The sequence below is a fragment of the Lissotriton helveticus genome, chromosome 2_2, assembly GCF_964261635.1.
Source record: "Lissotriton helveticus chromosome 2_2, aLisHel1.1, whole genome shotgun sequence".
Taxonomy (NCBI): domain Eukaryota; kingdom Metazoa; phylum Chordata; class Amphibia; order Caudata; family Salamandridae; genus Lissotriton; species Lissotriton helveticus.
Window position 1 is genome coordinate 189925891 of NC_136060.1, and position 18595 is coordinate 189944485.

Sequence of the window (18595 nt, forward strand, 5' to 3'; positions counted from 1 at the left end):
TTCTTAAACAATGTTTGCCATACACCCAATCAGTGCATTTAATTTACTTGTAAGTCCCAAGTAAAGTGGGACTAAATATACCCAGGACCTGTAAATTCAATACTACTATTAGGCCTGCAGCATTTGTTGTGCCACCCACTTAACTAGCCTTTTTAAACATGTCTCAGGTCTGCCATTTCAGCCTGTATGCAGTTTTAAACTGCCAATTCAAATTGTCAAAATAAACCATTTACTGAGCCCAAAACTCCCTTTTAATACAAATACATCACCCCTAGGATAGGCCCTAAACAGCCCTTAAAAAGGTACATTGTATTAAAAAAATTGGATAGGTACTTTTTAGTTTTACATGTCCTGATAGTGAAAAACTTCTAAATTCGTTTTTCAATACTTCAAGGCCTACCTCTTTCATTGGTTAACATTGGGATACCTTATTACATTAAATAAGTCATAACTTTTGATTGTGAGCAGGTAGGAAAGTCATGTTTGATGTCTGAGGAATTGTTATTTAAAATCCTCTTTACTGGTAAAGTCAGATTTTAAGTCGCAATTCTGAAAAGTTAACTTTTAGAAGGTTTGCATTTTCTTGTTCCTGCAGCCTGTTCATGGGTCACATGACTATGCGTAGTTGGCAGATAGCCTTGGTGTGTTCCTCCCAGACAACATCACAATAGAGGGTGTGGCTGGATGGGAGCAGAGCTGTCACCTACCACACATACTCTTCAAAGCCGCTGGCCCAGCTCACACACACAGGCCTTCACTCTAGCCTATTGTGCCCCCAGACAGACTGGGGCTGGGTCAGGGAGGCAGAAAATGCCAGACACTTCTGTAGAGAAAACTCAAAAAGCTTCTTCCACTTCAAAGTGGGCACGATGTATTAAAAGGGGACCCTCAGACTTTCTCTCCAGTACACTCCATCTTTTTAATCCTCCTGCTATATTACAAAAACCCCTGCACCCAGTTACCACATATTGAGAGCAGCTTTGAAGGAAAGGATCTTGGAACATTAAGGCCCTGATTATGGGTTGAGTTGAGTAGAGTAGGTGGTAAATGTGTGCGTTAAACCTCATAGAAAAGAGAATACTATGTGGAATTCTGTCTCGAAATTCTGGTTTCACACAATTATTCCTCACTGCATGGGGTATAACTTGTAATATGAGTAAATATGTGCATAGATACTGGTCGGAAAAGGTAATTGCAGCCAACTGGAACCTACACATATTTACTCCTCACTTGTAGTCGGGTCCTAAGACAGTGTGGGCAAAAGATTCAAGAATGTGTACATCATTCAGGGATTTCAATGGTAATACAAATCCTCCTATATTGAGGAAAATCTAATAGGACAATACTCCAGCTGACTTTTCTCTATCATATGGATAGAGTCAGAATTAATCCTGGGTAAGATGCTCCTTTACGAGATGTGTCTTCAGCTCCTATGTGTAAAATCCAACACCTTCCCTAGTGTCCGCACAGACTAGAGTTGGAATAGTAAATTATACTATTCCAACATCCAGCGCCCCCCTCCGCAAGTCGTTGTTCTGACTTGCGGAGTAATGGTATGCGTAATCATAAACGCGGTTGTGATAACGACCGCGTTGTGATTCCATGCAGGAAGAAAGACTGCGGGACAAAGAGGTATATTCGCAGGGGCAATAAGGTAAACCTGGTTTGTGGAGGGAAATTCTTTTGTCCACATAATGACTTTATGGTAGCTACCTTTAGCTTCCGTCTCTCTGGCAGCGAACTAGCGAACACAAGTAAAAAGTTGTACCATGTACTTCATGGGTAACTGTTATCTCCCATTTCTTTTCTATAGAATCAAAGTCAAAAGGGTCATTGGAACTAAATAGGAAAAATACCCTTCGAGTGCTCAAGCATTTCCATTTCACCACATATTCTGCTGTAGAAACAATATGTGAATCCTCTGCTCTCCTGCTGCAAATTGACTTCAGCAATTCAACGCAAAGTGAACACGCATCCATGGGAAACTCGAGTTTTTCCCAGGTGACAAGGCTGGTGGAGGATGGATTTGACTGCATTAATGTTTCGCTTCACCTGGAGAGCAGCATGTCAAGTAAGTCATGAAAACAAAAAACAGGTAAGGAATTTACACACTTACAAACCAAAAGCACCAATTCTGTGTCAGCCGCAGGTTCTAGCAGGATTGGTAGTGCCCACCAGAAGAGCATCATTTTTACTCCTGGACCTTCAGATGTGGGCGCGAGCCCTCGCCACTACCTATCATGCTGTCAACGCCTTATCTTTACTTTGAACGGTTATTGATTTTTCTCATTATGAGTAGCATTATTTGGGTTATCTGATATTTATTTAAAATGTTTGTGTGCAAACAGCACCATTTATGAGTGCAAATACAACTATTTGAGTCATAAAATGTGAATTTACACCTCCAATTAAGTTTACTCCCACATAAAATTGCACCAGAGCTGTAATTTAACGAGTCTTTACCTGGGTGGTGTATGAGTGATCAGGCCCGGGGCACCTACATAAGGTAGAGAACACCAGCAAATTCCAAGGATTGTGGGTATTCATGCACCTTTAGAGGTAGTTTGCCGCTCTGATAATGGTTTAATATGTACGCCTGGGAAAGGGGAAGGACAAGCTTCGAAATTGGTGTGGATGTAGAGAAAGACAAAAGACAAAAGTTCTACAGAGCACACACGGCAATGTGTTACATTCATACATTTGGATACAGGCACTTGTTACATAACATAAGAGTGGGAGGGTACAGGGCTATTTCTTGTCAGGATTGGTCCTCCCAACAGCCCACAGTATGAACACAGAATAATTCCTCACTGGTGTGAGTATTTCTCATCACAGGCATAGGTTGTGGGCACCCCAGGGTAGGGCTACCTGCTAAAGTTGCTGAACACCCACAAACCGATGCTCACAAAACAGGGATTTCCTAATAGTAAACCTTGTCCTCGGAATCCAACTGGAGCAATGCATACTTCCAACTCTCACCACCTCCACTACTGACCACAAACACAGAATTATGAGGGTCAGGGGTAGAAATGTGGAAAGGTGGCCACTATGAGAGAGATAACAGACCTTGGGCTACACCACTCGTACTCATAACTTGCACTGGCCAGTGATATCTGCAGGCTGTAGTGGATATCTAAAGGCAAAAAGATATTTTAGTAACAAGAAAGCTCTGCATTTAACTGAAATAGTGAATGGATATAGCTTGACAATGTCTCTGTTCAAGTAGCTCTGTATTTGGGTGTGAAACTTGTAATTCTGCATTTTCTGAGGAAGGTGAACTATGGCTTGGACATGTCTCGTCTACCACTACAAGGTACTAACAAATGTTAAATGGTCTGTGATTCATTCTCTAACAATGTATGTAAACATACAAGAACTTTAATACCTTTTACATCTATACTTAAAATGAGTACATAGTCTTGGTTTAAACATTTTTCACAAGAAACCTTCAGACAGTATCGACACTCTGCAGGAACCCCTAGCTTTTCTTTCCCTTACAATGACTCAGTACGTGTGGGTTGGTGTATCACTCCCTTATGCTTGCCAAGTTCTAAACAGTAACCAGTATCTCCAGTCCTGCTTCCTGACAGTACCTATCTGGATACTAATATACCTCTAAGTGGTAAGTACAGATAGACCAAAATTGTCCGCTCGCCATTAGAAGAATGAACTATGATCGCTTTAGTTCCACAATACCGAACATCAACTTATTGTTCTGCAAAATTGTTATAGTAAAAATTGTGCAAACAAAAATATAATTTTTTTGCATGTCCTATTTATTTCACCATAATATGATCTACATTTATATAGTATGACATAATATAATTTTTTGTATATACAATCCTAATCCTTAGACTAGCCTTAAACCTATCCTGAGAGCTAATCCTATCCGTGAACGTGGGGCCTGATTTCGATGTTGGTCGGAAAGTCTTCGACCGCTGGTCGGAGGCTTTCCGACTGACATTGTAGGTTTAAACTCCGAACGCAATATTACAATGACAGCGGTCGGAGTTGAAACCGGCCGGGCTATCCGACTTAGTTCCGAAGGGCTGAAGGAGCCCATTGGCCAGTCAGAAGGGCCTCATTCACCCCAAACAGACTGCATTTCCACTGTCGGGATTATGATGTCACTTTCCGACAGCAGTTCCATGTCGGCACTTTCGGATGGCTACAGCCAGCCGCACAAGCTCCCATGGAGAAATTGGAGTTTGCGACTGCACCATGTGTGGTTTGATCGAAATGGTGTCAGTTGGAAGGAAATATGCCCAATATCGAAATCAGGCCTTTAGTCTTAACCCGCAACCAAACCGTAGACCCAATCCAGACCTAATACTCTCCCTAAGTCTTGTCTGATGATATTATTGCAGATAATTTGTAACTCCTGATATCTTTGTCCTCATAATATTGTGCCTACAGTCATTTTGTTGCTGATACATGGGCACCTGTTATGTGCTGGTGGAGGGGATACATACATATATTTAACAGTAAGTCACCCTACACTCAGCCAAAGTTCAAACAGTCCTTTCCTAAGTAGTAAAAAGGCGTTGTGATCTTGCAGACTCTGGACAGTGAACTGGCAGGGATGAGAAGATTAGCCTTCATGTTACTCAAGTTACATTAGTATCCTGGAATAGCACCAGTAAGTTAAATGCAATTTTGATCAGGAGAGTCAAGAATCAGAAGGCCTGATTGTGGCAAACCTGGGGGTCAGAAGGGTACTATATACCAATCAGGGGGCTTGTTTTAGAGATAAGGCTCACTGTCCCACTTTGCACTGTGGCACACCCTTGAGTGTGTGTGCCAGGCACAGAGTGGAACAGTGTGTCATATCACACCAAGGGCCATATGTAGGTGGCCAAATACCGGTCGGTAAAGCCGAAAATCGGTAAATTTCGGCTTTACCAACCGGTATTTAGCCCTGTGAGATGTACGTATTACCGAATGGCATCGGTAATAACGAATCAGTAGATAATTACCGATTCCTTATTTATCGATCGGAGAACACCGAAACAATGAATACCGAATCGGTAAATAATGAATCGGTAAAAATCCCAAAATGCAATGTAGCAAAAATCGGTATTACCGTATTTGACCAAAATCGGTAATAACGAATCGGTATTTACCACTGATCCTGAGCAGGTGGTAATCAGGTGCAGTGCATAAAAATAGCCCCAAAATGCAACAGTGTGATCACAATGACGGGCCTCTACCTCATAGCAAGGCGGCTACGCTTGAGAGCAGCAGGTGTGAGGATCTGGAGACGGGAAGAGCGGGTGTACGGACTGCGCTTCACATTGTTTCAATTGACTGAACCAGAAATCCATGAAAGGTACAGGCTGCACCCACACATCATCCTTGACCTAATACGGGACCTCAAACCCTATCTTGAGCATCAGACACCAAGGGCTCACGCAATACCCACCCATGTCCAGGTACCTGCACCTCCTGGCATCAGGAAGTTACCAGGGTGTGACAGGGTATGATAGCCGCAGTAGGTGGTGTGTCACAGAGCTGTCTCTCCCGTTTTTTCAATACCTTCCTGGATGCCATGATGGACAGAATGGAACATTACATTACCTTCGCCAGTACACATGCGGAGCTGCAGAGGACCAAGCTGGATTTCTACCAGCTGGCGCAGTTCCCACACGTCATTGGCTGCGTCGATGGGACCCATATACCAATCTGCCCACCTGCAGCAACAGAATACATTTACCGCAACCGCAAATCCACCCACTCCATTAATGTGCAGGTGATATGCGATGCCAAGTTCATCATAACTGACATCGTGGCCAAATTCCCAGGGAGTACCCACGACTCGTACATATTCCGGAACAGTGGTATCCATACACGTCTGGCTGCTGGTGATTTTGGAGAAGGATACCTACTAGGTAAATCAATGTAACACACACCCTGATGTACACCTTGGCTCAAGCTATTGGTCACACAAATTAATGGCACTTTCTTTTGTATTTAGGTGACAGCGCATATGCCCTCCGGCCTTACCTACTCACACCATATCTCAACCCAACCACCCCAAGGGAGAGGAGATACAATGTGGCACGTAAGAGCACACGCAACGTGGTGGAGCGCACCTTTGGACTGTTTAAAAGCAGATTCCGTTGCCTACACAAAAGTGGAGGTGCACGTCAGTACAGCCCCATCAAATGTTGCAAAATTATTGCTACATGTGCAATGCTACACAATCTGGCCACAAAAAAAAGGAACAGGCGAGACATCTCGCAGTGCTGCAGAGGGGAGCATGCCTGCAGGGACCACAAGCTCTGCGCAACCACCACCACCAACTCCTACATCACAGGCATCACCACAGCGCCAGGGAACACCGCCATCCCCTCATACCCAGTCCCCACTGCGACGATCACCAACACCACCACCACAGTCAGGCAGGAGGCATGCCGTGGCCACCCTCCAGCAGATGGAGGAATCGTTGTAGGAGGGCACAGGGGGCCAACAGTCTCCAGTCCATGAGGGGGGCAACAGGGAGAGGGCTGGTACTCCATCTGAGGGCGCCCACAGTTCATCCCGATGCCGCAGGGCAAGATATACTCACTGCTCTGTCTGCATTTGAATTACATTAAACATCACGCCTACAGATCACAGTGATTGTCCTGAGATTGCCAATTACTTTCACATGCTATTGTGTTTGCTAGCCTGACTGTCCAATACATCAGTTCCCTCGAACTACATCTCCCACAATGCATAGCAGGTAATGAGTAAGACATGGAGTGGAGTGGGAGCCCCCATGCCACTATGGGGATTGGGGTTGGGGAGGGGGTAGCACAGCATGCTGGGCACGCGTCTTACCTTGTTTCCTTGCTGCTCTGGCAGAGCTGTCTGCGTCTCCCACGCCACTCACACTCTCCGGCTGCAGGGTGGACTCCACCATCAGTTCCAGTGGTGTTGGTGCTGGTGCTCTGTTCTTTCCTCCACCAGTTTTGCCAGCCTGCCTCTGCCTCTCTGCCATCCTTGCTTTCGCCGTCTTCCTGAGGTAGTACCACCTCTTCTTGATGGTACGCTGGATCACACCTATGGCATTTATTTTGTCCTGTATGCCAATCCAGATCTGTCTCTTTTGAGACTCGGGCACATGGAGGGACTGCTTACCAAAAAGCCTGTCATGGTCCTGACTCACATCCTGGATCAGTACCTCCAGCTCCTTTTCGCTGAACTTCAGCTTTCTTTTCCTCTCACTTCCCTCCTTCTCCCTGTCCTGGCTTGCCATTTCAAAGCAGTAGTTTTTTTTCAGGTTTGTAGCTGTAAGGCTCTGTTGCTCCTGGCTCCTCAGCTCACCTGCCTGCCTCACAGTAAGCTCCAGGTTCTGTGCAGCTGCCTGGGTGTGGCCACTTCCTGTTTGGGAGGTGATTGGGTGACACAGGATTGGCTGATTCATCGAATTACGAATTTTTGAATTACCGATTCGGTATTTACCAATTCGGTAATGAATTTGGTAATTCCGAATCGGTATTTTTTTTTTTTACCGATTCCTTCCGATTCAGTATTTTTTACCGATTTTTAACGAATCGGTAATATTTACCGATTTTTTATCTACATCGCATTTTCCGATTCCTTAATACCGATTCGGTAAAATTCGGTATTAAGGAATCGGTATTCATGGTTTACCTACATATGGCCCCAAATGTTCTGTTCCCAGTGCAAGTGCAAACTCGCATCTGCACTGGGAACAATGCACTAGAAGACTGAAGACTGAAGACAAGATGTCTGAAGACAACAGTCTGCTTTTCACTGTGCAGGTAGCAATATGGCCTGCTGAAGGGGGAACAGATTTACTCCTGCAGGAGTTTGCATTGAGTGACTTTATCCATCTACATGGGGCTCCTTAGAGCTTTCCTGGGGCTCCCTATCCCTGATTCCAAGAGACGCCCTTGGGAGCCGTACTGATTGTGGGCTACAAATATGGTGCACAGTCAGTGTGTTTCTTGGTGGCTTATTTGTATCTGCGTCTACGTTTGCAATAAGCAAAGGATTCCCTGATTTACATAGGGCTGTGCACCCATGCAAATGAGGTACCACTTTTAGATCATGCTGATGCAACTTTGTTGGCATCTCAGTCCATATTACAGAATGTGCCACGCAAGAGTCAGCACCCCATTTTCTAATACCAAATTGCAGCTGTGGTGCAAAAAGAGAGCAAATGCACAGAATAGCCTGGTTGTAGAGCAAAGTGAACTCTGCTGAAGTGTTTTGGGTGTATTGCACAGTAGCAGGGGGCAAATCAGAAGCTGTGAGAGGTTTATGCGGCAAGAGGATCACAGCTGGTAGAATAAGGACAGCTGTCAAGGTCTGATCGGAAACTTTGATCTTGTATGGAATTGTTTTGTCATCAAAGAAAATAAAATCCAGGGATCATAAACATTGTGCCCCAAGTCATCACTGGAGACAAAAGTTGCATGTTTATGTTTGCTGTCCTGTAGATCAGCACTGACATGCCTATTTTAACTGTAGCAGTGCTGCATCCATCAGTTTAGGTAAGTATAGAACCTTCAAGCACATTACGCACTGATGAGATTGGAATGTCCCCTGCATGATGTACAGTCGTGTCCACTGCCCTGCATGTCTAAACTGAAAGAATGTGTGATCCTGGGTTTTGGATTTTGTACTCATTGCACACTGATCTAGAGTGTGCGAAGGCCTGGGTCTCCTTATGACTATGATAGGCTCTGGACCTGCCCTAAACCCGGAGGCTTGCATACAGCGAACCCTCATACTGATGGAAGGACAACTGTCCCCGTCGCAGATTGAATGTGTGTAGCGCAGTGGCAACAGCATACTGTGTTTTGTAAAGGATTATAGTGACCAGGCCTCTTTGCCTGCATCATGTGAATGCTAGCCTGCTGGCGCATTCATCTGAAAGTTCTGCTGTTTACGGTGAAGCCAGAATCCTTGCACCAAGATTCCTGGTGCTGAGTATCTGGATGTGCTAGTATGCAGTAGATATCTGCCTGAATGAGCCACAGTGAAAAACGCCTGGACACTGACACAGGAGCTGGGGACATACTATTAACATGGAAGGAGGGATCAGAATTTATGGAAAACAAAGTACAAGCCTTGATGTAGCCATACATAGTAGTAGAAGGTAGAATTGAGTCTCCATAGGGAATCAGCAACAAGAAAACCTTTGACCAAGATTAAGAATTACGTAGAAGAAGAGGAAGCCCAAGTGTCAGTAATCAAGAGTGGCCTGATCATGGCAAAGCTATGAGTTGGAAGAGTCCTGGATACAAATTAGGAGTTTCTGAATAGCATAGTTGCAAAGCAAAGTCAAGTTAAGTGTGCTACTGTGCAGTACATGTGTCGAATGAGCCAGAGTGAGAAACACCTGGATGGTGACACAGGAGCTTGGTACAGACTTGTAACATGGAAAGCGAGATCGGAATTTAACACACATTGTTGACGATGCCCTAAGTCTACTTGACCAGAACAAACCTTGCTTACTTATACTGCTTACCTATGACCTTCTTAAAAAAATGATGGGGTTATCACGTCTAGTCTTAAATTGGTGTGCCTCGTTCCTTCCTAAAAGAATACAATGAATAAAAGTCAACCACGGCTTTTCCAACAGTAAGCTGGTCTCGATTGAAGTTCCACAAGGATCCACATTCTCACCCACTATTTTCAACCTATGTATGGAACCTCTCCCTGAAATTCTGAAACGGTCTAACCTACACTTCCATATGTACACTGATGACACTCAATTGTACCTGAACATTTCTTCACTGGACGACATCACTACTCTTAACTGTGCTCTTTTGAAAACTCAACAGAGGTTATCCCACCAGATACAGGGGACGTTAATGTGCAGTACATTTGCCCTCAGCTTGGCAAGTCTTTACATGGCAAATATCTAAATTATCATATTGGTGCGGGTTGCACACCTTGCTTACAACAAATTCCTCCAATTTTTAAACTACAGACATTTAACATTACATGCTCATTGGCATTGTGCCTAGCCTAAACAGTGCGTATGACACTAAACAACAACAATATTGGACAACTTTCTGCCCCTAGCCATTGGCACAGCCATTTAAATTGCAATTGTAACAAATTCTTTTTCACCATTTTTTAACTTCAAAGTTTTTTTCAACGTATTTTGCACTTGATTAATAATCCACATTTTTGTTTGAAATGATTCCGATCCGCATGCAAGGAACCACCATTTACCAGGTTTCTAATGCTCCTGCTGGGCCATTTGAGCCTGTCTTCAAGAACACGACTAGAGCCAGATTAATCATTAGCAGTTTATTAACATCCAATGCATTTCGGGCCTCTGGGGCCCCTTCGTCACGGAAAACTGGAAATAACAATTAAACGTGCTTTAATATTCCATCCGCCAATGCATACAAGCAAAATCTCTAAATTAAACATATCAACAGCAATACTAATCAATTTAAGACCAACATCTTACTATAGAAGAGAAACATAGATGATGTGCTGGTCTTTTGGAAAGGCAACAAGGGCAGCTGTGAATCCTTTAAAGATTGGGTCAATACATTGAACCCCTATCTAAAGTTCACAAGTTCTATCTCAGATTCAGAAATCCCCATTCTGAACCTTGTGATTAACCTCACACAAGGTCAACTCAAAATGAGAACACACAAGAAGGGCACGGACTGCAACAGCCTTTTCTCCATCGAGAGACACCATCCAAAGGCCCTGCGGGAAAACCTCCCATATGGGTATTTTCTACACGTCCAACGCAACTGTAGCAACTTAACAGATTATCATACTCAAGGCACTGAACTGATCCACAATCTCCTTGAAAGAAAGTACCCACAGAAGGTTGTTAGACTCGCCAAAAAGAGGGCACGTAATACCAACAGAAAGGCCCTGCTTGAAAACAACGCACACACTAAGGAAGAGGTGATGACGTGTGACCTTCTACACACCACTCTCAAATAAAGGTTAAATCAATCACACTGAAACATTGGAGGATCCTTAACACAGGAGACCTAAACTTAGAACTCCCCCGCTTTGTGTTCAGAAGAACTTCAAACTTGAGATGAGCTAGTACATAGTAGACCACGCATGAATAAGCCCAACACACAGACCACCCTTTGAATCTCCCATCAGTTACCGGACACTACCCATGCGGTACCTGTACCGCATGTAAGTCCACGTCACATTCCACCACTCTACAGTAAGGCTAATTTTCCTGGACACAAAGGCAGCACACTAACTGCAACACAAAAAACTGTGTTTACCTGATGTCTTGTCCCTGTACCATGTACAATACAGGGATGATGACTAGATCAATGAAAATCAGGATAGGGGAACACAGGAGCACTATCAGATGTGGCCAGAGTGCGACCAAAATGAGAAATCATTTCAAGGAGCTAAAGCACTCTACTGATGATCTCAAATGGACGATCCTCAAAGCCAACCCTTCCTGGAATGCCACAACTCTTTTCAGACGAGAAAAGCGATGGGTGTTCTATCTCAGTACGAACAAGAGCGGACTCAATGATGACATACCATGGTTTGAAGTTTAGTCACCGACATCCAATGGCATGGCACCCACAGATCTGCTCTGGATGATTACATCCATGCACCTAGACATACATCTTGGAGACGCATACCATAGAGTGCAAATCTATTCCTATCAAGAAACAGGGACTACCCTCAATATAACTTTTAGCACACCCACCAGGTCTGGTGCTCCCCTCTCCAACCTGAACGCCACACCGGCGGCATTTACTCCAACAATAAATCAATGGAATGATCACATAATACTGCAAGGAATAGACTCCCCAACCCTACCGCCAATACACCCACAGGGAACAGCTCCCCATATTACAAGTATTACTTCCTCCTGGATGTGCTTTTTAGTCTATATCCATTGAATATGGTAGTTATAACATTTGCAATTTTCACATGGCCATACCAGCACCCCTTCGTTTCCTGAAGATCTATTTTTACTGACTGACCCTAAGATTTGGCTGCCAGCTATGCAGAAAAATACTTACACCGTCGCTGCTTGCCACATATCCAAACACCATGGTTGCCGAGCAATCACGGTCAAGCCATTCCAATATGGCCCCATACAAGCAGATTGTACCATACAGCCTCTACAAAATGGCCGCCAGACATGCGTCGTCACACTTGAGTGACTGCTCACTGTGTAACCGCCCATGTTCTCCGCGCATATAACGGAGCACTGCGGATTCGCTCAGTCCCAATTTCAGGGACGCGGATACTGAAGGGTAGGTTCAGACGCAAGGTTCGCACACAAAAACCGTGAGTACCCATGCCAAGCCTCTGCCCGGCCGGCCAACACTCTACTGTAATTTCCCAGGTATCCCGCATAACTTAACTATCTCTGCTGTTTCAACAGCGGGGCACGCACGGACACAGCACTTCCGCATTACCTGATGTGGTACAAACTGGGCCATTTTTAGGTAAGCGTGGAGTTTTGCTCCAAATAATTTCCTGATCACACACCGGACTTTATCCCCTATGGTCACATTGTAGGCATAAAGCAACCACTTTTTTAATGCATTGATCGCGGAGTCACATGCTGAAAAATGCAACAGGCACTTGAAGCACTTTTTGACGAGAAGCATGGGCACAATCCCCACTCTGTATGTCCAAGTGTGAACATATGTATAACCAGAGGGAAATGGAGGTACTTAAGAGCAGGTCGCCCTCTTAAAGCGTCATATGAAAAAAGTGAGCCCAAAATCTGGGTTCGGAGACCTGTCTTGTATTGTGGTTAGACACAAAATAATATTACGTGTGGCCAAAAAAGAAAGAAAAAATTTCTTTCTTGAGTCCCTCACTCACCGGAGTTTCCTCACGGTGACATGCTTCATCATTGGGTCCATCCCAGTTCTCTACGAAAAGGGGCGTGCTACGACTTGCGAACTACGTAGGAGCACTTTAGTTGTGAAGGACTATGTGTGGTGCAAAAAAGGTGGAGTGAGGTGGAGTGGGTGAGTAAGTGAATTAAAAATACCGTGCTAGTGGGCCTCAATAATTTATTCTGCTCCTAGGTTGGTATATTAAAAATGGGGTTTATACTGTGGACCGACCAACTATGGAGGTAGGTTCAGTATATGGTCAACATGTTTCACGCTACCCACAGCGTTTCTTCAGGACCATACAGGGACCAGCCCTGTATATGCCACTCCTAGAAACCTAAATCAAGGTTAAGGATGATTAATGTAAAGAAAGTATTTACAATGGTGAACGCTGCTCAATATAAAAACATGCGTGGTTCAAAAGTTCATACGCGGTAACTTACTGATGTATGTATTGCTCATTGAAGAACCTGTAGGGAAATGGATAAACAAAGTTTAAAAACACCTTACCCCTTTCTCAAAGAGATCGGGGATATGTAAGTCCTTCATGATGCACGTTTTTGATACATATACATATATATGCATGCTCTATATGGTGCAATTTTCCCCATATTGGTGCGTGCAGGCTCTCGGGTCCAGCGTGTGGTGAATAAAAAACACGCAAAGTGCTTGTGACGTGAAATACCTGTACAAACACTAAGAAGTGACTAACTGTGACAAAGACGGTGAACAAACACTACATTTAACATATAAATCAAAGTTGAATCTCGATATTTACATTTGTGGGTGCTTAATAGCACTTCATGGTCTCTGAGAGGGGCGGTGTCGCTTCGGTGGAAGCAATGCTGCAATTGCGGGATTGATAAAGCGCGGTTAGTTTTCAGAAAAAACAAACTGAAGATTATGCGAGCGGGCAGGTTTTGGAGCCTTGCTCTCTCATCTCTGGTAGGCGAAAATGGGGTAGTTCACTTACTTCCTACTCAGCAACGCCGCACGGTATTACCTAGCTGCTTCCCCCTCGGACCGCATCTTAGAGTGCGTTCTGTGGGGATCGCTTATGTTTTCTTTCGCTTCCGGGTTTGTCACCGGAATGAGACTGGACCGCTCAGATTCGGCGGCCATCTTGGGAGGATGCAATTTATCATTACGCGGAAGTGATTTTCTACTAACTCTCGTTTTTAGTTTAAAAAGTGAAGGAGTTGTAATTGCTTTGGGAATTCTCCATCACATCTCGAGATACGCAGATGTTAGGCTAATGTTACAGATAAGGCCATGACGAGAGTGGAAACATTTCTTAAGTGTGAACTCTGTTATTTTTGGGGGGAATTTCTTAAGTTTGAACTCTGTTATTTTTGGGGGGAATTTCCATGGTGATCATGGTTGTATTACTAGGTTATCTTGGGAGAAAAGTTCATATCTTAGAGGGCCTGTTTGGAACCCATGTGTTCTCATGGGAGTTTAAATCTGTATAGTTCCAGCAACTTAGTAAGTGCATTTTGTGTTTCAGGTCTCATGTCTTAATGGTTAAATGCACCCCAGGGTATGCCATTGTTAAGCCCATGTACATCCGTTTGAAGCTTGAATACCCAACGTTGTTCACGTTCATGCAGGGTTCTTTCTAAGTTCTCCTTGTTCTTTACGCATTCCAACACCACCCATCTGAGATCATTTGGTGTGTGATTTTTTTCAATAAAATGGTTGGTCATACGTGTGGTGGATCTTTTGCACCGAATATTGCTCCTGTGCTCCACAATTCGGGAACCGACTTTTCTCGAGGTCATGCTCACATAGTGCAGATTGCAGATGCAGGTGATCAGGTAGACTACTCCACTTGTGTTGCAATTGGAAAAATGCTTGAGTTGCCATGTCGTATTGTTGTTGAAGGTTACCGACTTTGTAACTGACGTCAGATGGCAAACACTGCAATTATTGCACGGGTAGTGACCGTTTGGTAATGGCTTCATTCTGTTGGTACTTTCAGATGGCTTTGGTCGTGTATGGACCAAGTAGTTTTTTAGATTCATCCCTCTACGATGACTGAACATCGGTGTGGGGATGTTAGGATCGCCGATGTTTAGTATGGGCCAATGTTTTTTAACTATCTTCGTGACCTGGTCAGATACTCTATCAAAAGTGGTAATGCAAATGGGTCTTTCATTTGCTGATGGGTTCTTGACTTTAGGTTCCAAAAGGGCATCCCTGTTATTGTTGCTTGCCCTTTTGTTGGCATCCTTTATTACTTTCTTTGGGTAGTCTCGTTGTTTCAGTTTTTTACTCAATTCTTCAGCTTGTAATTGGTAATCCAGTTTGTTGGAACAGTTTCGTCTCAACCGTAGGAACTGTCCAAACGGGAGATTCTGTTTCAGGTGTCTCGGATGGAAACTGTTGTAAGTCAATAGGCAGTTTCTTGAAGTTGGTTTGTGGTGGGTTGTCGTTGTCAAGATTCCATCTTTTGCCCTGATGTTCAGGTCCAAGAAAACCAAATGAGATATACTCATCGTATTGGTGAATTTTAGAAATTGGTCTTGCTCACTGAGCCACCCACAGAAATTCTGAGCCTCTTCCTCACTGCCATCCCATATCAGCAGAATATCATCAATATAGCGCTTCCACAGCTTTATCTGATTCATGTATGGGTTATCCAAGGTGAGGATTTTCTTCTTTTCTAGATGATGTACGTACAGCCTGGCTACGCTCGGCGCGAATGTACTGCCCATGCTGGTCCGGTGTTGTTGACGGTACAGTGTCTCTTCAAAACGGAAGACATTTTCCGTAAGGGCCAGGCGGCAACATTCAAGGACTATATGTCTTGGTGTCTGATATGTCCAATTTTCCTCAAAAAGAACTTCCTCCAAGATTTCCAGTGTTTCTTTATGTGGTAAACTGGTGTACAGACTCTCCACATCTAGGCTTATTAGGATGCTAGATGTGGGGTCACTTTTATCCTTCAGTAGACAAAGTACATCCTTTGTGTCTCTTAGGTAGGTGTCAGTCTTTTGAACTATCGGTCGGAGGAACGCATCCGCGTACTTCGGCAAGGGTTCCAAAATGGATCCTATTCCGGAGACTATAGGTGTCCCAGGTGGTGTTTCCAGCCGCTTGTGGATTTTTGGGATCGTATAGAAGTAAGGGATAGTTGGTCTGGTGTTGACTAGAAATTCCGATTCTTTCTTGTCCATCCAATCATTGATCATGCTTTCTTCAATGAAGTGTGTGATGCAAATCCGTAACCGTTCTGTAGGGTCTTCCTTGATAATGGTATAGTTCCTGGTGTCTACAAGGAGACGTAGACATTCCTGTCTGTAATCTTCGGAGTCCTGCAGTACAATTGCCCCGCCTTTGTCGGCTGGTTTTATGGTTATTGCATTATTTTTGGATAGATCCTGGATGGCTTGTAACTCAAGGTTGCTTGTGTTCTTAAAAACCCTGATTGCATTGGTGTACATACCCAGGCCCCGTGCCATCATAGCTGCTAAACAGCGTATGGTTTGTGCTCACATGAGTATGCCATTCTATAACATTAACTTACACACATACTCAAAACCAACTAGATCTAGATCTTCCATATCCGCAGAGGGTGGCATACTGTTTATGCTTGGCACAAAAAATTCGATCTACCACTATGTGCGCTGACATATCCACATTTGGTCATTTTAGAATTTATGTCTGACAATTGTTGTCATTGCCATGCTACCATGCCACGAGGACAAGCATCGCAGTGACAACGTTCTTTGCGGACATCACTGCCACAGCATGGGATTTGTGTCCTCTAGAAGATGTCTGTTTGTGTCATTTTCAGCATTTTTAAAAACATTCTATGTGAACTGCCTGATTTTGCTACTAAACAGTTCCCTCAATCTTCTGCCGCTATATTTTCTTTGGTGGCTGAAATCTTGTTATATCAGGGACACAGTAACCTCTCTCTTTCCTTTTTATCTTTTTTCTTTTTACAGATTGGACCCTGAACCACATAGACAGTAGGTTGCACTTTAGGGGCACCATTATTGTGTGTGGGAGTTCATTATATATGTTGATGTCCTGATGAAGCGCCATGGATCCTCCAGACCAATGTATAGGCGTGAAACATTTCAACAAAATCAATGAGTGAGAGACCAAGTGAGGCCTCCACCACACAACTATAGGGTATCCACACACTGATTACTAGGGTTCCTTTTAGACCTTCAAGGTAGCATTAGCCTTTTATAGGTTTTTATTTCTGACAGGGTGGTTTACTTATTAAATGATAGTTTGGGACCACCCCTATCAGTTTTAACCCACAAACACATTAAACTACCCCACCACACCATCCACCTCACTTGTACGCATCACACGGCATCTCTAAAAAAAGATCTCTGCCAAAGTGACCCTTCGGAGGACCCATAGGGCCTTGCAGCACCGGCCTGACGAGGAGCAACACCCGATGAGGAAGCATGACATCCCTTTGGGGATGTGTAAGGACATCATGAGACAATCCTGTTGACTTTTCGCATGATTTTGGTCCAGTAATACCTCTTGGACATACCTTTTTCTCTTTCTCAGGAACAGAAGCCACCCCATTTTTTTCATTAGTTATCCCACAGCCACCTTATGCTAAATACACTAAAGACTGAATTCCTCTTGCTTGCACCCCAGATTCATACTGCCCCATTCAGGCTCGGCTCAAACAACTTACAGCCCTCAAATGTACTCTACATGTTGTTAGCCTCACTAGATCTCTAGGCCTTTTTCTGGATAAATACCTGACTATGCATGAGCAAATCAGTGCAACAAAAAGAGGAGCCAATCACCATGTCTGCACATCAATGAAAATCAAACCGTTCCTCACTCCTGCTGACCTTCAACTAGCTGTCCAGTCCCTAGTTATCTCACGTTTAGACTACGGAATTGTGGAACTGGCTGGACTACCCAAAGTTAAATTGGCACCATTAAGGGCCACTCCGAATCCTGCTGCCAGACTCATCACAGCCTCAAGAAAACATGACCACATCACACCAGATCTAATCCAACTCAACTGGCTTTCCCTCGATGCAAGGATCAGGTGCATGATAGCCTGCTTGACACACAAAGCACTGCATCAGAACATGCCCACGTTCCTGGCAAATAAACTTGAGCTATCAGGTGGGAATCGCGCCCAAAGAAGTTCAAACACGCTACTGCTGAAACCACCAAAGTTCAAAAAGAAAAGAACCTACAACTGAGCCTTGTCTGCTCTTGCTCTGAGAATATGGAACACTCTCCCGCCAGAAATCGGAACAAACCCCTCGAACTCCGCCTTCAAAAAAGAAGTCAGAGGTTTGCTCCCGAACTGTTACATGCGACATTAGTCCTGTAGCCATACAAACTATCTGAAATGGCTTTCCAACCTTGCCCTCCTTCTCTACTATGTATTGTGCATCTGGGGTGAATTGCTTATATGCATGTTTATGTCTGTTATAGGCATTTGCTGTATCCGCGTATTTATCTATTATGTTTTCTTGTACAAGCTTAACCAGTCGGCTTCATTGTGCAACGCTCTGATACCCTGCCGGGTCATCTTCGCGTTTTATAAAAAAAATAAAAATAAAAATGACCTGGTGGATTAATCCCTGGTTAATTAAATATGCAAAATTTCCGCAGATGTGAACATAGGGTGCGGAAACACAGCATTTGTAATCCCATTTTGGATGTTTTGAGCCAAAACAAGATTACCAGTCCACTTATTCACAAAGGGGAGAGGTAGATGCCTAGGGGGTTTGTGGCCTAAACCTGCAGTTTAAAAACGT

General features: G+C 44.0%; 1 protein-coding gene across 1 annotated transcript in view; it reads left to right on the top strand.

Moving 5' to 3' along the window:
• The window catches only part of TMEM156 (transmembrane protein 156), a 199499-nt gene that overhangs the window by 46305 nt on the left and 134599 nt on the right, over positions 1-18595 (top strand). The window contains exon 3 of the mRNA XM_078678334.1: positions 1814-2071. Coding sequence (XP_078534460.1) covers positions 1814-2071 — 258 coding nt within the window. The remainder of the gene's footprint in view (positions 1-1813; positions 2072-18595) is intronic.